This window comes from Lepisma saccharinum, chromosome 21 (assembly GCF_977018435.1).
Source record: "Lepisma saccharinum chromosome 21, izLepSacc3.1, whole genome shotgun sequence".
Classification (NCBI taxonomy): domain Eukaryota; kingdom Metazoa; phylum Arthropoda; class Insecta; order Zygentoma; family Lepismatidae; genus Lepisma; species Lepisma saccharinum.
This window is the reverse complement of record NC_139249.1, coordinates 55,606,838-55,632,355: the sequence shown is the minus strand read 5'-3', so window position 1 is coordinate 55,632,355 and position 25,518 is coordinate 55,606,838. Positions and strand designations below refer to the sequence as shown.

Sequence of the window (25,518 nt, the reverse complement as noted above, 5' to 3'; positions counted from 1 at the left end):
TCACATGCTGACACACTGGTTGGATGGGAGAGAGGCAAGCAGTCAAGGGCACTGGCCCTCACAGTCTATTATACCATGGCCTATTATTCTTATTACCATATTAATTAATTGTTAACAAAAGATTATGGAAATCTTTAGAACAGTTCTGTGCAGCTCCTAAGAAACAATATACCTCTGCAGAAGGAAATCAGAGGAACATTCAGACTTTAAGAAACAGGAAATATTTCAGTTCCTCAGGTTCTTCTATGGAAGCCTTTGGCTGGAATGTCTACTGATCATACTGCAGCTTGGTCGACATGTGCAGCAATAAGTTTAATACTTTAATTATTAATCAGCTCCCATACAAAATTCAACAGCTAGTGTTAAAAAGGGACCATCATGATATTGACCAGCTGACCAACTTCTTAGGAAGGTTCAAAGCCTCAGAGCAGATAGAAGGGTGGAGAGATCACAGGCATAATGCAGAAAATAGAAGACCTAACCTACTATCTCTAGAAATCCTAAGGAATCCCACATGTAAGGGAGTGGAAATGAGAAGGATTATTCTTCTGGAGAAGGAAAGTGATTTTCCGGTGGAAGGTGAAAGAATAAAAATGACAAAGCAACAGGATTTTTTGGACTACTTTAATGAAAATAGTTGAAGAAAGAATCAAAGAACTCCAGATTAAAAGGAATGTATGATATACATGGAAGCACTATGCCCTAATAATTTAAAACCTGCAGCAACATCTCGGGAACTCAGCTGCAACAAAGATCTGGGTTCAGCCCAGCACCTGCTGTAAGAAGCACTCTCTTGTTTAAACTGAAAGGAACCAATGAAGAAGGAAGTGATGATAGTAAAGATCCATTAGTAGTAGTATTTTCAGATAAAGACATCACTCCTTTAAATTATTTTAAAATCAAAAATACGATAATTGAAGAAGATAGCGATAATATTAATAAACCTGAAGTTTTAGTAGAAGTATTGCGAATCCAAATAAACTGCATTGTGAACATGGATAGTGAATGCACCCTTATGAATTATCATATTTGTCTTCAATTACAAGACAGGTTACCTGGTCTTAATTGCAGATGTAATTTTACATGATTTTTGTGGAAAAGAAAGATCCAAAATTGCTGGTTGTAGGTGGATAAATTTAGAAATTGAAGGTTTTATATTTGGAAATCTATTATATGTGGTCAAGTATCTAGAAGCCAATCATTATTTGGCTATCTTTTCCTTTGAAAATACAAAGTCACTCTCGATGAAGTAGCAGGTGATAAATGGCGGTCACACTGTGCAGTAAAATTTCCTTCCTAACAATGAGGATAAATGAAGATATAGGTGAGTCATGGGAGAAGACTACCTTAATACAGTATACAAAAGTGGAGGAAGTATCAAATGCTGATGAGGGGACTACAACAGAATCAGAGATAAAAAAAAACAAAGCCTTTGCATCAGAGATTTTAGAAGTGGAAGGAGCAGCTATTTAATTTATTGCTGAACTGTAGAAGAATTTCGCCGACAAACCATTTACATCAATTCTTATTCTGTTTCATTGTCCAAGCAAAACAAGGCTACAAGTGGAAGAGGAAAAATGACTGGTTTCAAAGAAATTCATACCAAATTTTACAAATAGACTTCGTTCGAGATGTAGCATATTGCAGAGGAAAGAAATGTTGGATCTATGGAGAACGAGAAAAAAGAAAAAAGGGAAAATACAGAAAATGGAAGAAGCAGCTTGAAAATTGTTTTATCAGCTAAGCTAAGCTTATGTGAAATGTTTGTACCAAATGCACCTGAAGAATCTCTCCTTTCATTATCTTGTGGACAAGAAGAATATATTCCACCATACGAAGAAATCATCAAAAATATTTAATGGTTCTATAAAGGAAAAGTATAATAAAAATTTTCGGAATGTCATTCAGAATGTTTAAACAATGTTCGGATTGTGTATCTGATCTTGATTTAACGTAAATTGCATTCCCTAAAGATAAAGTAATTTAAGTTGAAAAAGGGTTAATATCAAGTGTAATTAACAGAAAGAAGGTCACGATATTCAGAACCAAGATCAAAAAATAGCAGTAACAATGTTTAGAAACTGCAAATGATAGTTGGTGTGAGCCAATAGTAATCAACAACAAAAAACAAGCATGCTTCATGTGGGAATGAACATTGTCAATCAACAAAACATATTTTCAAAGTGCATTAATGGCATGTAAAGAATTTAAGTACAATATTAAATGCTATCATATAAAAATCAGCACCTTTGTTTGCATGTAAATGAGCATACTTACATATATTGTGTGAAAAACCCATACTTACATGCATATGAACATCATCATAATATACAGGGTAAGTCAAAATGATGGACCCGATTACAAATTTATTCTGTTAACTCTAATAAACATATGTTATTGTGAGACATGCGCTTCGAAAGGTTAACTTTCAACGTTTAGTTTCCATGCAGTGTTTCCACTTTCTACCGCTAGGAGTCAGAAGTTAGCAGGGAGCAGGAAAATGGCGTTAACTGGAGAACAGAGATCTTTCTGTGTGCTTGAAAAATAATGTGTACAAGTCTGTGATTAGTATGCAACAGCATTTCCGTACCAAATATCGGAGAGAACCACCTACGGGGAAGGCCATTCATAAGTGGTATGAACATTTCAGAGATTTGGGCTGCATCTGTAAACGAAAATCGACTGGCCGTCCGTTGACTGGGAAAGAGAGAGTGGAACGAGTGTGCATATATTTCATGCGGAGTCCACAGAAGTCCACTTACCAGGCAGCGAGATAACTTCAACTCCCACAGAAAACTGTCTGGCGAGTTCTGGGGAGACATTTATAAATGAAACCCTACAGCTTGCAACTAGTTCAAGCCTTAATAGACACTGATTATGCTTTGCGTGCGTCCTTCTGTGCTGATTTCCGCACATTAATGGAAATGGATGGGTTCTCAGAGAGGTTAATTTAAAGTGATGAAGCAACTTTTCACCTTGCAGGGAAAGTGAATAGACACAACGTAAGGATTTGGGGAACTGCTAACCCCCATGAATTTGTGGAACACGAAAGCGATTCTCCCAAAGTAAATGCCTTTTGTGCCATTTCCAATGAAAAGATTTTTGGGTCCTTTTTCTTCCATGAACATACTGTGACAGGAATTGTTTTGCTTGATATGCTGCAACTATGGCTCCTTCCACAGCTTGCAGAGGATAGTGCAGATTTCATTCTTCAATGATAGGATGGTGCCGGTGCACATTACCATGACAGCGTTCGGAACCATCTCAATGGGGCATTGGAACAACGTTGGATAGGCCGTGCATCTCCGGAGGATCGACCTCTCCTTCATTGGCCACCTCGTTCCCCCAACTTGACCCCATGTGATTTCTTCATGTGGGGTTTTGTCAAGGATCATGTTTACGTAGCACCACTTCCAACAACATTGGATGACTTGCGTGCCTGCATCACAGCAGCCATTGCTAATATTGACCTCAACATGCTACACAAGATTTGGCAGGAGATGGACTATCGGCTTCATGTGTGCCGTGTTACGCGAGGTGCTCCCATAGAACACTTGTGATTTGTTTGAAAAAACTTTGACAATTTACCTTTCTTAGCACATGTCTCACAATAACATTTGTTTATTATATTTCACCGAATAAATGTCTGAAATCGGGTCCATCATTTTGACTGACCCTGTATACATGTACCTTTTCTAAAGGTACAAATTCAACACACTGAAGAATACTTTATATATGTGTACATAAACATACATACTTACTTTGGATATGAAATTCAAAATAATATCACTAAATTTTTTTGTACGTATGCATATCCTTAATTGCTTATACATCCATAGAGGTTTACATCCATTTTTAGCATCAATTGATCTTACATCTTATATTTTTTGCAACATGTTTTGTTAGCTCTTTTATTAATATTCATTGAGATTACATAGGGCACTTTCTCTTAAATAAGTCTTTATTAACCAAAGTTGCTTTGTAGGAGGGAAGATTTCTCTTATGTAAGATGGAAGTCTGTTGAGTCCCGCACCATTGCAGTGCAGTCTAAGGTGTCATGCTTTGGGCTCCAGCTATGGGATGGGATGTGAGCAGGTTTGAGTCTCCTGGGGAGAAGCATAACAACTTCTCTCCTGAGATTTTGACCAGTGTATGGGATCGGTGGCCACCAACCTTCATTGGGAAATTGGGGAGATATGAATGAGTAGCATAACCCAGTCACAGAAACCTACGAAGACTATAGGGGTTTGTCGTGTTGACCACACATTACCTCGTAGCTGATTGGATGATCTTCCATCTCGGCAGGTGGGAGGGAGGCTGGCAGTCGGTATGCAAAAATTATCTCTGCTACACTTTAGGAGGATTTGTTATGAGTTGAAAGACATCAGAAATCACAAACACAAAAAAATATGAATAAAAATAAACAATTGAATACATAAGAGTTATCTGCAACTTACAGTATGTAAGTTTCTATCTTCCCTTTCATGTTTGGATACATTGACTGGAGCTAGGCGCTTCTTTCACAACAAACTGTTTTAAATAATGCTCTAACCAGCAGCTTAGATTGTAGATGACAAATAGAGACATGATAGAGGCACTGCTAGCACATTGTTTCCATATTTTCAACAACAATCAAGATACAACAATAAATTCAGAATTGTTACATTTAGCTTAACAGCTTTCAGTTATGGGGATGCAATATCTAGACTACTCTACAAAATAGATACCCTATAGAGAATGGCCAAAGTAGCAGATAAGTGACACAAAATAAAAATAAAATGCAAATGCCATGATTACAAGCACAACTTTTCCTCAAAGTAATACTCTTAGTATTACAGGCACTGAAATCCTTATATCCACAGTTATGTCAACAGTGTATACTTATAATCCTTATAACCCACAGGTGTAAATTGCATATGAAATAAATTCAGATATTTCAAAGCAAAAAATATCAGCAAGGGAAATGAACACATGGACATGCATGCCAAGCTCACCTGGGCAACAGAAACTCAGATCTATTCCCTCATGTAAAAATCCAAATGATTCATCTGTGGGTCAATTGGTGTATTGAACAATTACAATAAACAAGTACACATTAGATGGCTAGCAGAACACATATGGGAAAAAAACATGTATTCTTTATTACAGTTTATAATGGGTTGTCTTCATTTTTAATTTGGGTCTACACACTGGCCATGTTTGAAGAAATACACGCTTATCACCATAAAACAAGGATGATACGTGTAGAGAAAGAAATCCAAATGCAGAATGAATGGTCTATGCCTGCATCCACATGTGTGGCCATTTTGCACTCTCCTAAGTATATGGAGAAAACTCCACTTATCTAAAACCCTGACCTTAAAGTTTAAAAAATGGGTGAAAATGCGGCTAAAAGCATTTGCTAAAACACTGTCCTCATCTCTCAACATGGATAACAAATCATTGGGAATGTGAAAACTCTGCTTGAGGAAAATAAAATTGGCACATTTAAGAAGAATATGCCAAACACTTAAAATAATATTACATACATGACACAGCAGAAAATTCGGCCATTGCAGCAAATGACCATGTGTAAGATGGCTGTGTCCAATTCAAAGTTAAGTTAAAATGACCTCCTCTCGACATGTGGGACAGGAACAACATGCATCAATGAAGATGAATAATGGGCTGATTAAATTAGTGACAAACACAATAATACATCCACATCTGACCAGGTTTTAAGCCATCTGGTTTTGTAGGATGTTATGCTAAAACCCACAATGGAGGCTAGCTTCTTGACACTCTTCTTCGTTTGTTTCAAACCATGTGCTTTAAAAAGGCTAACTTGCACCTTAGATCTCAATGGAATGCCTCCAGAAAAAAAAGAATATGTGAGGATCTGGCTTTTGAGTTATATTTCTATTTCTTATTTGGATATTTTACATTGTTTTTTTTTTTTTTTTTTTCTGGGGTAAATCCTCATGAATATTCTTGGTTCGATCTCTGTCTGGCCAATTTTTCAATTTTGTTTTGAGATTGCATTGGGTAAGTGTGATGAAGGATATCTGGCATTTTAAATTGTGTTCGAATGAGTGAATAAATGTCGGGTGACATGACAGGCAACATATTATAACAAAGCTACAGGTTATGTGAATGTAAATGTAAGGTTATGGGAACTATTATGGTTTTCCTATTGCAGAGAGAAAGCCATACTAGATTATATTTTACATATAAAGGGTGGGCCATCTGGTGGTTTCCTTTTAAAGTACATGTTATTTTGACACTGACAGCTCATTCGCGCTCAAAACCTTGGCAGAAACACGGTAGCATATCTCCGCTGTACGAAATGAATCGTTTTACACTGGAACAACAGTGGGAAATATTGAAAACTTATTTCCAAAGTGAGTGCTGTGTTGACGAAACAGTGCGAATGTTGAAAAGAAATTTCGGATGAAATAATGCACCAACCGCAACTGCTGTACGGAAGTTCATGAAGAAAGTTCGTTAAAGTGGCATGCTAAGTGATAACATAAGGTATCCCTCATGTTCGTCCAGTGCACTCAGTCCAGAATATTGCTGCTGTTTTGCCGAAAGTGTGAGCCAAAATCCGAGAACGTCAACTTGCCAAAAATCTCAGCAACTGAACATTAACTGCACTAGCCTGAGGAGAATTCTGCATATAGACCTTGGATTATTTACTTACAATGTGCAACTTACTGTGGAATTGAAGCAAAATGACCACCCGCTTTGTTATTGCTTCTCTGTGTGGCTTTAGAGCAGGTCGAAAGTGACGTCGATTTTGCTCAAAAAATCATATTTTCAGATGAGGCGCATTTCCATCTGGGTGGCTATGCCAACAAGCAAAACTGCCATATTCGGGGCTCAGAAAACCCACACGTCATCGTAGGGAGGCCACTGCATCCTGCACGTGTGACTGTTTGGTGTGGTTTGTAGAGTGGCAGCAATTCGGCCCATTTTTCTTTGAGGATGATGATGGCAACAATGTTACGATCAACGGCGAGCGCTACAGAGGCATGATAACAGATTTGTTTTCCAGCAATTGCTGATTAGATGTGGGCGAGCTTTGGTTCCAGCAGTATGTTGCTATATGCCACACAAGCCATCCAACAATTGATCTTTTGTGCACTCAGTTCAACGAGCGTGTAATCAGCAATTTTGGTGATGTTGCCTGGCCTCCGCGAAGCTGCGATTTGATGCCGTTGGACTTTTTTTGTGGGGTGTCGTTGAGGATCGATGTTATGCTCACAATCCAGAAATGATTCAGGCACTTAAGCATAATATTGATCATGCTTTTCATGTAATAGAGCCACAAACCATCGATAATGTCCTGAAAAATTGTGTTTCCAGGATGGGCTACTGCCAAGCAAGCCGTGGCAGCCATTTGAATGAAATTATATTCCAAAACTAATCGGAAGGTGTACTCTTGTCAATAAAGCAACAAACTTTGAAAAATATTGCACAGTGTTTATTTTATATATTTTATATACAGGGTGTCCACGCTAGAGGGATCGAGAAATAAGTGATAATTTCTAGTGAACAGAATGTATTGGTAACATAAACTTTTACTTTTACTTGATACAAAACTCACCTAGTTTCAGATGATGTTCAATGCAACTCGATATGTGCACCTTTGGTGGCTCTGCACACATCTAAACGGTATTCAACTTCCCGCCAAGTGTTCTCTAGCATTTGGGGAGTCACAAGTGCTACTGCATTTGTGATGCGGCCCCTCAGTTCCTGCAAATTTCTGGGTCTGTCTCCTTGATAAACAACGTCCTTAACATATCCCCAGAAAAAAAATCCAAAGGGGTCAAATCGGGTGGCCTGGGTGGCCAGGCAAGGGGTCCTTCTCTTCCGATCCACATATCGGGGAAACGTAGGCTTGTCTCTCTCATGTTCTTGAATAACATGGGGAATCTCTGAACCCCATATCCGGCAGTTGTGGCTATTGATTTTGCCGCATAAATGAAAGGTTGCTTCATCCGAGAAAACAATCTTGTCTAGATACGAGTTGTCATTTTTAATTCGCAGAAGCATTTCAGCTGCAAAATGTGCCCTAAGCGAACAATCATTTGTAGTGTTGCCCACGGGACAGGCTTTTAAAAATTCGAGACGAGACGAGATTGATCATGTGTCCCGAGACAAACGAATATTTTCGAGACGAGACAGCATTTCACAGCATTTCCACGAGACGAGACAGGCCAAGGTCTCGTCTCGTGGGCAACACTAATCATTTGGCTTTATGTGGTGATGAAGCTCGATCTTGTAAGCAGTCAAATGGAGTCACTTGTGTAAGACCTTGTGAATAGTCGATCTAGGAATTTGAAGTTCGGAACTAGCTCTTAGGATAGACTTCCTTGGACTCCTTGCAAATGCCGTTCTCACACGTTCGATTGTTGCCTCATTCACAGACACTTTCGCATGTTTGCCGGTTTGCGGTAGTAAAGAACCTGTTTCTCGGAGTGTTCTGTCCCATTGGAGAATCGCTTTATGACCAGGTGGATCCACATTCCACGTACGACGAACACGGCGTTGAACCCAAGTAACAGATTTCTCTTCTGCTAGCCATAACACGCACTGAACTTTCTATTGCGGTGTCCACATGTTTTCCACTGCGCGATCGACTACTGAATGGCGCCTGGCTTCCTTTCGAGACAAAAGGTATTGACGTGCATGAGCGACCATGTAGCTGTCTGAAAACAGTGTTGCACAATCTCGGAGAGTTTCCCTTTCCTGTCGTATGAAAAATACAGCAATATCCTTATCTGGTTTTAAATGGTGAGCATTTATTTCTCGATCCCCCTAGCGTGGACACGCTGTATATAACATACCCATCATCCATGGCAAGCCAGTTAGACTAATGTGCTGTGAAGGATGAGGTCCCAGGTTCAAAACTGATGAAGAATAGCTTCTTTTTATTGCTTCATTGCAATCTGTAGAATATTGTTTCAGAAGAGAAAGCTCATGTCAATAATTATATTTTGCTAAGATACTGAGGTATTGACAGTAGTAGAACAAGTAAGTTAAGAGCCATTATTTTGAAATTCCAACAATGTGAGATAGTTGTATTTTTTGATTGGGTTGATTTTTTTATATGTTGAAGTAGGTCATGAGAATTGAATATTGTGCAATTTTGAGACCTTGAAAAATATTTCCCTCCCCTGTAGAAAATGTCAAAGTTCAAGGTCACACCGCCCATTTTTTATGAAAAGTGAAACATGCTTAAGTTCAGAGTGTATATATGTACTAACACCAGGAAATGAAAAAATTTTGGAGACTCGTCCCATTTTCGAGAAAATAATTTTTAAAATATTAAGAAATGTCAATGTAAATTATCAGACTTCCTCCCCTATCAGAAAGTGGAACAGACCTTTCTCCTCCCCTTCTTTGTTCCAAATGGAACAGTCCATGTCTTGACAAGTTGTTGGACATTTTTCATTTTCCTTTCTTTCATGGATAGCGTAGTGGACACCTTCTATTAAAGGTGTCCATGGTCTTGGTTTGATGCAAGGTTGAGGTACAAGTTGTTCAGGTCCCACTTTGAACTGCAGGTCCCAGTCCCGATTATCCTTCCTGTTGCATATAGTGGGCTTAGAAACGAACCTGTACCAACCTCTATATACAGTGGTGTACCAAGGACTTTCGAAAGGGAGGGGGGACCTATACATTTTTTAGCAGCCAGCCAACTTTTTTCCATCTTTTCTTGCCTTTGACATTCTTCTTACTTGGCCAAAGAGGGGTTATGATCACCCCACCTTGGGCACGATTGCAATAAGAGTATATTTGTAAAATATTCTGTATTATTTTACCAAAGAGAACATAACTTAGTTGTGAAAGTCTGTACTTGTAACACTATGCTGGTTGTGCGAGATTCCCAAAATAAACTAATTTCAGTTAAGGTAGGCCTAGGAGCGGACCTTCGTGGTGGAGTGGTTACCACAGCATGCCACGACACCAGGGATCTCGGGTTCAAATCCTGGTCTGGGGACGATTGTTCTTTGTGAATGTCGCTTCAATAATTTCATATAATCATCATTCATTCTCATTGTTGTGATTAGCCAAAAGTGGTAGAAAAGCGATGTAAAATAACTTAATATCAAGCAATCAATTTCAAATAGGCCTATAGCAAATAGCAGGCTTATGATATTTCCATCATATTTAATATTGTTATTGCAAATAACCAACATGCTTTTGTTATCATTTTGGCAATTGTTTTAAAGCAATTTTGAAACATCAGACACAAATTTATATTTTCGGGAACTTCACCTTGCAAGCATAATGGGGTACTCCAAATGTGCTTGGTTTTCTTTGAATTGTGGTGCGGACAAGCCTTCAAAAAGTGATCAGTTCTCCCGCCTAACAGAACTTGACGAGATTTACAATAAGTATTATAGAAAAGGATGCAACGTTCTTGAAGTGAACATTGAAGCAGTGCTCTATGTGAAGGAGGAAGCAAGATGGAAAAAAGATGGCTGGCTGCTAAACAATGTATAGGTCCCCCCTCCCTTTCGAAAGTCCTTGGTACGCCACTGTATATACAGGGTGTCTCATAAGTAATTGCACAAACTGACACAAGTGAAAGTACACGATAATAGAAGCAAAAAAGTCTCAGTAAACATGGGTCTGCAAAAGAGCCATTTTCAAGATAATTGCGAATGTGTGGTTACAAGCCGTTACTGACTTCATTGCTTGTAAATATCGTCCTACTTGGTAAAATGCTAATAATGTGTGCGAATGTGTGCTTAGAAGCTGTCACGGATTGCATTTTGTAAACACCAAGTGCTTTGCTCCTTGTGCTTTCCAAGGTTTGCTTTTTGTTTACAAAACAGAACATTTATGAGAGGTGGCGTTGTAATCAAACAGGATGGATACAATCAGTACAGAGAATTGTACATGCTTGTGACCAATTCCAAAATGATCCGGGGGTGTTCGAAAGAATTTGAAACTTAATGCGAAATCGCGTACTGTATTGCATCCATATGGAAGGATGACATTTTAAACACCTCCTTTAACAGGTACGAGTGCACAGTAATTGTAACGTAGAACATACGTACTAGTAAAATAGTGCTGTATTCCTTGTTAAAGTAAGTAGAATGTTCAATAAAAGCAATGAGATCTCCTGATTTTTCATACTGTATTATTGGTATTTTACCAACTAGGACAGCATTTACAAACACTGAAGTCAGTGACGGCTTGTACCCACACCTTCGCACACATTATTAGCATTTTACCAACTAGGAAGATGTTTACAAACAATGAAGTCACCTACACATTCGCGATTATCTCGAAAACGGCATGTTTGCACACCCATGTTTACCCCAGACTTTTTTGCTTCTATTATCGTGTACTTTCTCCTGTGTCAGATTGCACTGTTACTTTTGAGACACCCTGTAGATGTTGGTACAGCATCGTTTCTAAGCCCACTATATGCACAGGAAGGATAATTGGGACTGGAACCTGCAGTGCAAAGTGGGACCCGAACAACTTGTACCTCAACATTACATCAAACCAGGACCATGGACACCTTTAATAGAAGGTGTCCACTACGCTATCCATGAAAGAAAGGAAAATGAAAAATGTCCAACAACTTGTCAAGACATGGACTGTTCCATTTGGAACAAAGAAGGGGAGGAGAAAGGTCTGTTCCACTTTCTGATAGGGGAGGAAGTCTGATAATTTACATTGACATTTCTTAATATTTTCAAAATTATTTTCTCGAAAATGGGACGAGGCCCCAAAGTTTTTTTTCATTTCCTGGTGTTAGTACATGTATTCACCTACAAGTTGGCATACATAGTGTATTTTTACCTTAATGTTGTTTTGAAATAGACTTAATTCTAAAGATGCAGATTTCACAATTTTTGAGTATTCAAAGAGTTATATCTGCTGACAGCATCAATATCCCAATAATGTGCTATATCAGTGATTAGTACTAGCACCACAGTACCAGTGAACAAAATTGACTACCATTTCATAGATAGAGTTAAGAAAAGGAGAAGAAGAATTCATAACAGCACCTACAATTATGGCATAAATGTAAAGTAAAAAAGAGTAAAATGCTCCCCTGTGCTTTGCACCATGCCATGGGGCATGTAGAGGGTGTGGAGTTAGGATCCCACACTTTCTTGATCACGGCCAAAGGTAGGGGTGATGTGATCAACATCACACCCCTGGCTGCCTTTACCCCCCGAATTTCCTATAGGTACCCACTTTATACAATGCTGGATGAGCACCAGAGGTCCAGTACCAGGTAAAAAATTGCTGTTTCTCTACCTGGGTCTCTCGCATGGTAGTCAGATGCCCTAATGACTGAGCTACCATGGCTCATCATGGCATAAATGTAGAACCAATTTATATGTATACTCTTTCCCAGGAATCTGTGGAGCAAAGCCGTGCATGTTTGTAGAGAAAGGGAAAACTGGAAATTGGTGGAGAGAAGCAGTGTGCGCTTCACAAATGGCGGGTAGCTGCACTCACTCCCTCTCTTACAAGTTCATTGGCTGAGCCCTCTTGAGTCACTACTCCCAAGACAGAATGTATAATTTATACTCCTTTCTGAACTGTTTGTTAAATATTTTTCTCTTTTATCTGGAATAAATAATTCTACATACCTTAAATTTAAATTAACAGTAAACGATAAAATAAAACTAGAAAACTCAAAGATATAACTTTATTTATAATATACGTATAAACAATAAAATGCAATATGAGTCAATGTAAAAATAGTTTTAAATATACTTCTGTCACAAAAAAATAGATATATCTGTCATCAATTTCTACAATATATTTGTACTTGACAAATACATTATGACAAAATTTACACTCGCAGTAAATTTATTATCACTATTTACATGGAATACATACCCAACATTTTGAAGTTTCAGAAAACCTGGCATCTGAAACATATTGCAAATTCTTGCTGCAAAACTTTAACATATATAAACACAGTATATTAATTAAATATGTCAATAGAGCATCTGTACACTTATTTCATTTGACTGTTATTAAAAACATCTGGATTCATTTTATATCAAGATTTAAAAAGTAAATCACTGTAGGATATAAAGTTTCATTACATAATACTGCAAAATCTTGCCTCAAAAATGTGAACATATAAGCACTGAAGCATAATGTATTATGATAAAAATATTCTTATGAAATAAACAATTATATATTCAAATCAAATTTGAGAGTTTATTGTAACTTGAATATTGAAAAGAATATGGGTATATTGTAATATATGTAGTATGCGATGGAATTCGGTACACTTAATGTATATGATCCAAAACAAAATATCTGTTTCATTGTAATCCACTGATGGTTCTAATGCCAAACACTCTGATTCAGTTCAACAGCACAGATTGCTTCAGAGCACATGGTACTGTGTTTGACTAATGCTTGCATTGATTATAATACTTCAAAAGTTACCACATAGTTAGATAAATATTGTGTTCAAACTTAACATCCGCTCTATTTCAGATTTTGTACTAAAAATATTGAAAATTACTTATAGTATATAATTGCACAATAATCGCCTTATAGCCCCTTCTAATATTCATTTTCTTTATGCCTATAGAAGACTACTTATTGTAACATGATTTTCAAAAGAATAAACATGTTTGCACATGTCAAACGAGATCCATACTCTGAAATAGAGTTTGTAATTAAATTCAAACTTATTGTTGCAAATATTTCCCAAGTAACCAAAAGTGGTTTGCCCAATGTTGGGCCAACTGTACAGAAAATGGTTGAATGTAAGAACATACTGCTGGACAACAGTAATTTGGCCTTGGTTCCAACGTTGGCCCAACATGTGGTTTTTACTTTGGGTGAACATACTGAAAACTAAAGTATAGTTTCTGTATTCTGATAGATATAATTATTGTGAGGCCAAACATAAACTCTAGTACAAAGTGTTTGTGCAAATTTAAAAAATACACAGCACTTTCTCATTCATATGGTACATTGTTTTTAAGTTAACTTCAAGTGGTAGCACAAAAAAAATTCCAGAGTTTACATTCCACCTTTCATGGAATTATTCTGCACATAACATTGTTTATTTTACATGTATAGATTTTGAACCACCTTCACAAGAATACCTGTAAGAATGTCCTTTTCTTTTCAGCTACAGCTAAACAGACAAACAATGAGTAATTCCCAGCACAGAGGTATCTTTCATCCATGGCAGCTGACAAAAGGACTTGTGAGTTACTACACATTAAAAATAGCTTAACAAAATATTACGAGGGCCATCCGGAAAGTAGTACCCGTTCGCGTCATGTGGAGCGCTAGTGATGCGAGTAGCCACTGGTCAAAGTCAAACGACTTCAATTGACTGTCTGCTCAGTGTGTGCAAAGTTTTGTAGCGCTGTCATTGTAGTTATTGTTTCTGTGAGTGTTTACAATGTTCAAAAGAATTGAATACACTGCCACTTTTGAAGTTAGGGCTGTGATCAGATTTCTGAATGCCAGGAATGTGTAGCCACGTGATATTCACTGTCAATTAAAAGAGGTTTATGGAGACAATGTCACTGATGAATCGTCTGTTCAGCGCTGGTGTCAAAACATTAACTCGGGGAGAGAGAAAGTCCATGATGGTGAACGTCTGTCATTACGGACGAACTGGTGAGCGCAGTTGACGAATGATCAAGAACGATGGATGATTTTAAAAATGTTTAACCATCCACCCTACATCAGATTTTCATCTCTTCACAAAACTAAAGGACTTTTTGGGAGGAAAGACATTTCACAATGATGGGAAACTGAAAGAAGGGGTGGGGTGACTGACTACTTTTCTTAATGGACTGCTAGCAGAGGAATATGAAGCTGGGTTACAAAAAGTCGTCAGACGTTATGACAAAGTAGAGAAGTAGTTTAAAGTTTGTGGTTAACAATTACAAGTTAATAGAATAAAGGTTGCAACTACTTTCCAGATGCCCCTCGTATATTTCCAGCATGTGCTGTGACTGAAATATTACAAAAGAAACACTGTTACATGTCACTCATTTTACACTCTAGAATTTACAGCATACTCTTGAAAGTTGTCTTAACAGGAGAAAATAATTTTTAAAACTGATTTTGACTCACTTTTCCATCATTGGCAACAACCATTGGCCCAACATAAGACCAACTTCAATTTGCCAACCAACTTAAACCCAATGTTTCCCACGTAAAATCTCCAGTTGGTCCAAAGTTTGTGGTTACTTGGGTTTTATTGTTAATTAATGGTGATAAACAAGAGCATTGGTGCAGCACAACTTCAAAATATTTAATGCTCAATTTAATATCCCAGCAATCAGCTCATGCTCGATTACATTAATTAAAATATTATGTAACACTATTTTACAAGAAAAATTCAGTATTATTCAGCATTAGCATATTATGAAAATTTGACTTGGTTTACCAGAAGACTTCTCATTTATTGTATATATCAATTACATATTAATTAGATATACCGTAGTTCTTCAAGTCTAAGGTGCAGGTTTTTGTCAGATTTTAGACGTCCAAAATTCAGGTGCTCCTTAGATTCGATGGCATCTTTGATTCGATGTATATACTACAATATACGTATTTCATGCACATACAACATAGAATCTACTGCAGTCTCTAATACCGGTAGCTGCAATACAACAATCAACATTTCGATTTCCTGATAAGAAAATGCTCAACGAAATTTTTCCCCTTTAAATTTGCTGTGTTAGGACAACAATGAACATTTTACAACAAATAGTCATTCAATTGTTATCAGTTTCGTAATCGGGAAAGTGCGGGAGATAGAATCTTGATGATTACCAGTACATACCGGTAGTCAGGTTTCGTTGATGGGACGCACTTGCAGTAAATAAATATGGAGAAGCAAAAGCGCCACTCATACAAGTTATCGATGTTGCAAGGTAAAGTACCGTATACCGTATTTGTAAACAAATAAACATGTACCCTATAGATGTTTAAATAAACAAAAAATTGTAAAAACAGAAGTTACCAATGTTGCAAGGTAAAGTACATTATAGGAATTTGTAAATAAATAAACATGTACCCTATAAATGTTTAAATAAACACCGCAAAGGTTAAAATATGAACGTCTTTGTGCATATTCCTGCGACTTAAATTCGAAGATTATTTCTTCTGAAAAAATGAGGCGAAAATTCAGGTGCGCCTTAGATTCGATGGCGTCTTCAATTCGAAGAACTACAGTAATAATAATAAAACATTGATGCAGGTATGCAAGTAAAACAACAACAGAAGTCCAACAACTTCAATTTTCTGGTAATTTCTAAAATAGGAAAAATGATGGTTTACAAGCAGTAAACCAGTTAACATGGGACAATACACAACTGTCAGTCTGTTATTATGGAATAGAAGTCACACTTTCTTTCACTCTGAATATATAACACACACTTTAACAATGTCCAGCATATGTAACATGGTGAGTAGGAAAGCAGATGAATCCTAGCATTTCTCCTGCTGTAGGTTTTCTTCATAATCATTCTTAGACTGTTCTTCTGCAACAACTGTCAGATCTGCTGCCTCCTTTGGTATCCTGTATTCAGCAGAACTTTCATTCATTTGTCCTGAAATAGATTTCAAAAGTTTAAGTACATGACTAGTAAATCCACACTTACCTTACATTTGGGTTTACTAAGGAGATATACTATGTTAAAATTTAAGTCAAATATCCAAGCTCGACCTGGCCTTGTAGCCAAGTCTCTGACAACCATGCCACTACTCTACCAACTTAGCTACTGCACTAATGCTGATTTTGCCTGGTTTTTTATTCTGCTGTGTGGTAAATTACAGAAAATCAGGCATAACCAGATTTGACTCTTTATTGAGCCTTAAAGTTTTTCATTGTCTTTATCGCTTTCATTATTATTCTAATGCAATCACCAGTTATAAGAAAATAAAAAAAATTATCTTGTTAATTGTGAAATATCAGTCTCATCCTGTATAAACTTGTGTTCCTGAAGAATTTATGTATTCTCACTTCTAGAAGAATGGTGGTATATTATTCTCCCCAAAACTATATATCATTCTCAGAAAATTTAAAATAGAGATAAACCAGACATATAATTAACACATTACTATATTTAACCCTCTGTCATCTGCACAAATGTCCCATGCATGGCACTCACTGTGACCCTATGAAAACCAACATTATTTACATGAAATATTATCGATGTCAATCGATAATAAATAACACTAGCACTTACTGGAAATCAGGTTAAATATATATATATATATGTTCATTTCAGAAATTTTTATTACCTATTAAAGGAAATAAATTTTAAAAAATGAGATAATTTCAATGATTCAACTCTACCCTCTCCCCTCCACTCCATAAAATATCTTCTAAATAATGGTACCCAAAATAAATCATGATAATTTACCTTTTTTCTTCACCTCTTTGATATCACAATATTTAAATTTCTAAATTATCCATTTCTGGCCTACAGATGGAATGGAAGTGTTACATCCAGCTGATTTCTGTTTTAGTAAAGTATTGAATTTACATTAATGAAACCAATCCAGACCAAACAAGGAAAGAAAACAGTTTCCTTTTACACCTAAAAATGTTCAATGTGCACACTGTGGGTGACAGCACACATCCAGTGCAGGATCTATAACCCTCAAAACCCCGCAGCATGGGGGGGGGGGGGGGGCAGAGACAAGTAAGCCTTTAGGGGGACCGCAGCTATTGACATAGTAGAGGGTTCGTATATGCATATAAAAGAAACGTAGTTACTCAGGGGTGCAGAAACGAATACAACAGGAAAATGTAAAGTTAAAGTTCCCTATGCATATAGCACCGTGCCATGAAGCCACATTTAGGGTATGAGGGCCCCACATATTTTCAATGTCGGCCATCTTGGAGGTGATGTGATCAGGAACATGCTGCGACTACCTTTACCCCCTGGGTACTATTTGATTTGAGGTGAGTGGGCCGTAGAGCAGCTTTAAACAACCTTAGATCACCCAACCCGGTTTCCCACGTGTCAGTCAGACTAGAATCAAATCAGGCTAGAATTACACGAGAAATGCAATGGTAAAGGTTTCTTCAACCTATCTTTAATCAGGAAAAAGTTAGAATTGCATTTTCTAGGTGTGAGAAAACAGTGTCATATATATATATCACATCACCCTCTACATGTGTGTGTGTGTGAGAGAGAGAGAGAGAGGGGGGGGTAATATTTTGCAGGGCAGGGCCAAGATTTGTAGATCCGGCACTGCACACACCGGTAGTCTACTTCTTGTCACATGATAGTCTACATCTTGTCACAATCACATCAACATGGGATTGTCGATAGTGTCTTATCACCAGTGGGGAAGCGTCCTATGAGGCCAGGAGGCTGGGCCTACCCACGCCATTACTCTTTTAAAGGTGTATTTACTTATTTCGTCAAAACATATGTAATGCAATGGAAAAGTTTGGAATTTTCATTTATGATAATTACAAAAAAATTCTAACCCTGTCCAGTATACGAACTTTCCACGGAGTGAGGCACATCTGCTGGGGCCTCCTCTCTTCAGAATCCGTTGTACGGTCATATATGCAGAAAGCCTAATCTTACGAGTACTGTACGTATGCTTATAACGTGCTCCTGAGGCCGGCCTCGCGGTGTTACCCACTAGGACGAACAGAATATCAGCAACGCTGCATTTCCGCCAGGGTTAGGAATTTGTGGTGTACCAGCATTTTTTATAAACATTAGCCTGTGTTCGTGCAGAGTGATTTCTATTTCATTGTACATTCTCCATATTTTGTACGAAACTTAGGTTTTCCTTCCTTTCATCGACAAGTGTAAGTGAAATTGAAAATTACGGAGTAGCCTACTGTAGTTCTGACTTCGTTTTCTGGTCAGAGTGCGGATGGTCACCCAACACCTTAGCGTAAACAGAAAGTCTAAAGAACTTATATTTGTAAAGTAAGTCTTCATACCAAATTATGTAAATTAAAATGCTAGCTACGCCTTATATTTACAAAGTAGTTTTACTTTCACTGGAAATAGAATAATTTATTTTTATCATGAACGGGGATTCCCTCATTTGTTTCCTGTCTGTGAAAACTTGCCTCCTGCTCAGGATGCTAGAAGGGAGCGTGGCTCGGAGCGCGAGGTTCGTGATGGTAGAGCTTTGTTTATGAATCGTGTCGTGTGCAGCGATCAGATTTATGCAAGAAAGTGGTGGACTGAAATACAAGAACAACAAGAACAATCGAGTTCTTAATTGAGTGAAGATGTAATCATCAGTAAGGTAGGACCCACTTTTTGGTATTTCATGCTTCCTTCTTAAAACAATAATTTCTAAAATGTTTTCAACTCTATTTTCCTTTGCAAGTAGCAGTGGCAAGTGACAGCAAAATATTTAAAAAAATTAAAAGTTGTTGAAACGTTATTTAATGCGTTAACACTGTCATCGAATAGATATTAAAAGCAGACATTTTTTTAAGGAGCCGACACAAGCGAAGAGGTAGGCAGTTTCGTTTACCCTGAAGGGATAACAAGAGAAGAGGGCGGGCAATGAGAGTACAATGCATGGGAACACTTTTTTTGGGGGGTTTAGGAGAAAGATTGTTATGAGGTTATTGCGCGGGCCATGTCTGTTTCAGGTCTGGCGGAACAGGTCAGTGTTGTCACATTGGATTGGCAGAAAATAGCTAAATTGCACCTAAAAATTGGGATTATATTCTCTCAAGCAACTACATTTATTATAACCTGTTTACATGTTACATAGTAACCTCTTGTGTTGCCGGGTCCCAAACAAGGACCCTATGTTCTATTATCACATAAAGGTGTCTACTCACACGAGGGGTAGAACAAACTAGGATACGAAATATACGCACTGAATGAGAGAGGTCACCTTTACTTATGTTTTTTCTTGAAAGCCACGTAGTGGTCATCCTAAAACGTTACGAAGCCAGGTGATCTAATTGTGATCATGTCAATGTTTCCTGATCCTCTTTAATTCATTCTCCATACATTCTCATCGTCACGATTAACATAGAGCAGAACAAATGAGACGAAAATATCCAAAATTTAAATTATGTTTACTTGCACATACAGGTGTCAGAAATTTATTTATCTAGAAAGCCAAGACTGGATTTAAGTTAGACAACAGATAACAATGGTGTTTTCCTCGGTGCGAGGAAGTCTTGCTAAAAAAAAAAAAAAAAAACCTAAGTTGGCAACAGTACCAAACTGACAGTCGCTGAAAGTGCGGAATTTTGTCGTCTGCTCACGGCACAAACGTCATACTGATCTGAAAATTATGGGGTTCTTCTAGCAATTTTTACCTTAATTGCTAAATAAATAAATACATTTAAAAAAAAAGTGATGAAGAATTGACAACAGGGCTCGAGCACTATTCGTTGGATTTTCGCGACGTCTCATGATTGGTAGTTCTTTCTGGAGGTTTGTGCATAAATCAGGGGTTGAAAAAATACAAAGAAATAAAAAAAACGAAATGAACAAAAATCTAGATCGATGACATCTGGTGGGCAGGAGGAGAACGTCTAAGACATAATTATCGTACTGATGGCCGGTAACAACACTTTAGAAAACGTCACACCACTGGCAAGTAAAGAAGTGGCCTGGAGAGACATTGACCACTCTCCATGACATAGCCCCCCCTCCCTTTCTTTTTACAGATTTAAGCAACTACAAGAGTCACTATTTATATTTTGAGCCTTGGCAACACTGATTGAAGTTAGGCGCGATTTGACGTTTGCACGGAATCGTTTGGCATTATTGACCATAACGTACTTCAAATGTTTTGTCAATAACTTCATTTGTGTTGTTTATGTTGCCTTGGAGATTGCGCGACAATAATAAAATGGAATTAACTCGTGAACATTTTCGTGCGATGATTTTTTATGATTTTCGACGTGGATTATCAAGACAAGAGTGCATCGATCAACTTACTTCCACATTTGGCGATGAAGCCCCATCCTTTGCCACTGTGAAACGCTGGTATAACGAATTTAATCGTGGCCGCCATTCGCTCACCGACGAGATTCGCGAAGGTCTTTCAAAATCAGTTGTTGTTCAAGAAAACATTGATGCTGTGCAAAACCTAATACTGCAAGATCGTCATGTGACATATTGTGAGATTGAGGCAACCATAGGCATTAGTTCCACCAGCATATATAAAATATTACATGATCATTTAGCTGTGAGAAAGGTATGTTCTCGTTGGATCCCACACAATTTGACAAAAACTCAAAAAGATGCTCGCGTCAATTGGTGCAAACAAATGCTCAATAAATACAATCGTGGTGCTTCAAAAGACGTATATAAGATTGTAACAGGTGACGAATCATGGATATATGCATATGAGCCGGAACGTAAACAGCAGTCGACTGTATGGGTGTTTCAAGATGAACCCAATCCAACAAAAGTTGTTCGCGCTCGAAACAAATGGTCGCCTGTTTTTTTTTTCGGGAAAACTTATCATGTGGCAACTGTGCCTTTAGAGGAACGTAGAACGGTCAACTCTGAATGGTACACAACAATTTGTTTGCCAGAGGTCTTCGGTCAAATACGGAAAACAAACAAACGCCGTCGGATCATTCTTCATCAAGACAATGCCAGCTGTCACACATCTCGTCTAAGAACCGACTTTATGAACAGTCAAAAAATCGAATTGATGGGTCATCCACCGTACAGTCCTGATTTGGCACCCAATGACTTCTTCTTGTTCCCGAATGTCAAGAATAAATTGCGTGGACAACGATTTTCGTCGGCGGAAGACACCGTTGATGCGTTCAAAAACTATATTATGGATGTGTCCCAAGAAGATTGGAAAAACTGCTTTGACAAATGGTTCGAACGAATGCAAAAGTGTATTGACCATAAAGGAGAATACTTCGAAAAACAATAAAGCAGTGTTCAATGCCAAATTCCTGTTTTTTTATTGTTAGGCTCAAAATATAAATAGTGACCCTCATAATGGAAATTATCGCACTTTTGTGCCTACCCTGCTAGGAACTCTACGCTTCGTCACTGCTTATCACTGCAATGATATGCTCTCTTAGGTCTGAGATATCACGTTTCATCGGTGGGATAAATACCCTGTCTTTGATGAAACCCCACAAAAAGAAGTTACATGGTGTAAAGTCCAGTGATCTTGTGGACCAAAACACTGTGAGTGATGTGAGTGTCACCTAGTGCTGTGAGTGTCCCCTAGTGGAAGGAATGTGAACTCTCAGCTTAACAAAACATACACACACAAAATGTTTGTATTTCTCATTCGTTCTGGACTGGTTTCATTGATGTAAGGTCAATACTTTACTTGCAATGAATTTTTCTAAACCCTCACCTGGTATAAGTGTGAAATTGTGTTAAACAGTTCTGAAATAATAATAAAAGGCTTACATATATAAAACCATTTCAATTTCTTTTTTATTGGGCAAACTGAAAAAGGTCAGGTGGCACATGACACCAAGGCTGGATATGAATAGGATTCCCTTGGGGAGGAAAATACATAATTAAATATTTTATGATAATTGCTTGAGAGTGATTGTGAATAACTTGGTGATAATTTTAACAGAGGTGTCGCCACCTGATGGGTGAGGGTGGGCTCAAGCCACCCATAAAATGGTACTAGCCCATCATTCTGCACACTCAAATAAATGTGTTGGAAATTTTCAAATTATAAAGAAAGGGGACAAGGGAATAATGTATAGAAAAGAGAAAGAATAAGAGGAAATGAATGGGAGAGGAACAAAGAGAATGACAGTGAGAAAAGAACTGGAGAGGATGTGAAAGGAAATGAGATAAAAAGAGATGGAGAGGAATATGGTGATGGAAAAGAAAGGGAAAACAGGACAAGAAAATAAAAGAGAGAGAGAGAGAGGGAGAGAGAGAGAGAGAGAGAGAGAGAAAGGCCTACCCGAAAATATTTTCTCCACCATTGAGCCAACTCAAATGAAATTTTTTAGCAATGCCACTGAACTACAAGAACTTTGCGCCAAAATATATGAGGAGGATGGTATCTTTGTACTCAGATGGTACAAAACAGGAAAAATCAACCATGTGTTAATACAGTCAACTCTGGATGCAGTTGTAGTAGACAGTCAGCTATAGTGAAACTAAATCACCACCCCTACCCCAAATGCATTTTAAATTGGAAGAAGGCAGACAGCATGTGACAAGGAGTGGGGTTGTGATACATTGTGATGATTAAACACATGCTTGAGGTAAGGTATACTGTGGCTGTCTACCCAGAGCTCGTCAGTTAAGTTTTAAAAAGTGAACATTAAGATGTTGAAGCAGTGGCGTGTGGTGCTAAATCACCTCCCATGCCTGTCGTAATATAATGCAGTAGACCAAGTAAAATTCAACCCTTACTGAAATGAACTAAATAAATATACGATACATATGTTACAAATTGTCAGAAGTGACATACATGAAGCACGTTAAAATTATGACAATAACATTGTTAAAGCGAATATGATATAATTTACATTAAAACATTAAAAACATAATTGTTGATGCACAACAAAGAAAAAATAATGAAAGCAATTTATGAGTGATCAGAGGAAATAAATGTTTGGTCGAATCCTGTTTCATCTCTCTATTTGTAGATTACGTTGACATTTTTTTTTGTAGAGTTGAGTATTCTTGTAATTCAAACATCCTCAATGAAATAATTAAATTCAGATGGCCGAATTTTTTCATGACGTCTGCTAGATTTGTAGAAATTATGACAAAACCTGAACTGTTCCAAACTCCCTTCTCGCGAACAAACAAGGACAACAATAATTTGCCACTGGAAGAGTATCCAGTTAATCATTTTACAGAGTTGTAGTCAATTGTTTGAAAATGCCTTGTGTATGATTTCGTTTTAGTCTTACGGACTTAATCCAGTTAGGATAGGTATTGGTTTGATATCTTTTCTGTAAAGTTCAATGAACTAAAAGCTATAGTCTTCGTCTTCAGCTGGTCGATCATACAACATTCGCAACACTACACTCGCAACATTCGCTTTCTTGTCCTGCCACTGCGTGCATCTTGGGCCATGGCTTGGGGCTGGTGGAGCAGATGGATGTGAGCTGTTCCCTCGGAAGCTATTTTGCAGCATTTAGCCAAAGCATTTAGCAGACGATTAGACTATAGAACATTTTTCCAGTTCGTTATGAATGAGTGACGCAATTTTGCAATGAAATTAGGAAAGTATGGACTTACTACACTCAAAACTATCACTACGATGCAATAAACTTTAGCACATAGCAAGAATTCCAAGGAAAAGGAATTCGCTATGTCTCTCGCAGGGAACAGCTAGAGAGTTCAGCTTCCGTGGTGAGGATCGTTTACCTTCGCGCGTGGTCGGAAATACTCGGCATCAGGCAGTAGAGGGATTAACGACGAGGGTAGGTGAAATAAACAAATGCCCAGTCACGGTGAATGTTTTTCTTCGGCGTTACTTTTGGAAATGTTGATTTCGGGAGAAAGAAGTGTTCTTATTATGTTAATATAGATAATTTAAATAGCTTCAATGGGCGATAAGTAGGAGGGAACAGCCTGTTCCATGGAGGGACTGCCACTGTGTTGAAGCATAAAGAGTTTTCTTTGGATGATAAGGTGAATATTACCAGTGACACTGATCATATTTTTCTAAAGCAGACATTGAAAGTATAGTTTACATAAATCAAGCACCTACACATACTTGACTTTTTCAAGGTACAGTAAACTACTAAGAAGTGATTTTATGTTTGATACTGTACCACATTTGCTATTATTTCATTGCAATATTCTGGGTCAATCATCAATACCCCAGTGGGGTCACACAGTGGTTCGGATTCCACTTAAAGCTGCAAGCCTCCATGGCAGAGTGGTTAGCACAGTACAGTACAATGCCAGGGGTCCAGAATTCGAATTCCAGCATGGATGTTCTTTGTGAGTGAGTGTCCCTTCATCAATTTCATCATATCATCGCTCATCCTCATCTTCATGATTAGCCAAAAGTGGCAGAAAAGTGAAGTAAAATAAACTACATCAATCAAAATCACTTTAATAAACTGTATGGCAGTACCAATTAGCCTATCAATGTATAAAGTGAGCTTAAATCAAAAACTCTGTATCAATCAAACTACTTCTACCTTAGGTGTTTCCATTTCCTCTGTCACTACTAACCTTAATTCAGATGAAGGCATTTTTGCTTTAGTGAACGTCAGATATAACGAACCAACCAATTATCTGAATCAATAGGGGTCTGTTATAAGACAAGTTGACTGTTGATAGAATACATTCTTCTGATATAAAACAAGAAGATAGCTTCTAAAGAGCAGTTAGTACAGGGTATTTCACTCACTCTCGGCTCCTGATTTTCACTTATAAAAGTCAAACTATTGGTCATAAGGCAAATTGGAAATCCAACACACACATATCCATCATTCTTTATGATACATTTTCAACATCAGATTGCGAGAATATCTTCCTCATTTCCCAACCCTTTACATGACTATCTGCTGTTTGTATTTTATATGGACTAAATTATAATGTAAACTACAGGGTGTTTCAC

General features: G+C 37.7%; 1 protein-coding gene across 3 annotated transcripts in view; it reads right to left on the bottom strand.

Annotated features, from left to right (window-relative positions):
• Nucleotides 1–12,656: 12,656 nt before the first annotated feature.
• Nucleotides 12,657–25,518, bottom strand: part of LOC146004284 (major facilitator superfamily domain-containing protein 6-like) — a 94,688-nt gene continuing 81,826 nt past the window's right edge. For all 3 annotated transcript variants that reach the window (XM_083142993.1, XM_083142991.1, XM_083142992.1), the window contains exon 9: nucleotides 12,657–16,571. In XM_083142993.1, the coding sequence (XP_082999119.1) occupies nucleotides 16,450–16,571 (122 nt within the window). In that variant the 3' untranslated portion in view covers nucleotides 12,657–16,449. The remainder of the gene's footprint in view (nucleotides 16,572–25,518) is intronic.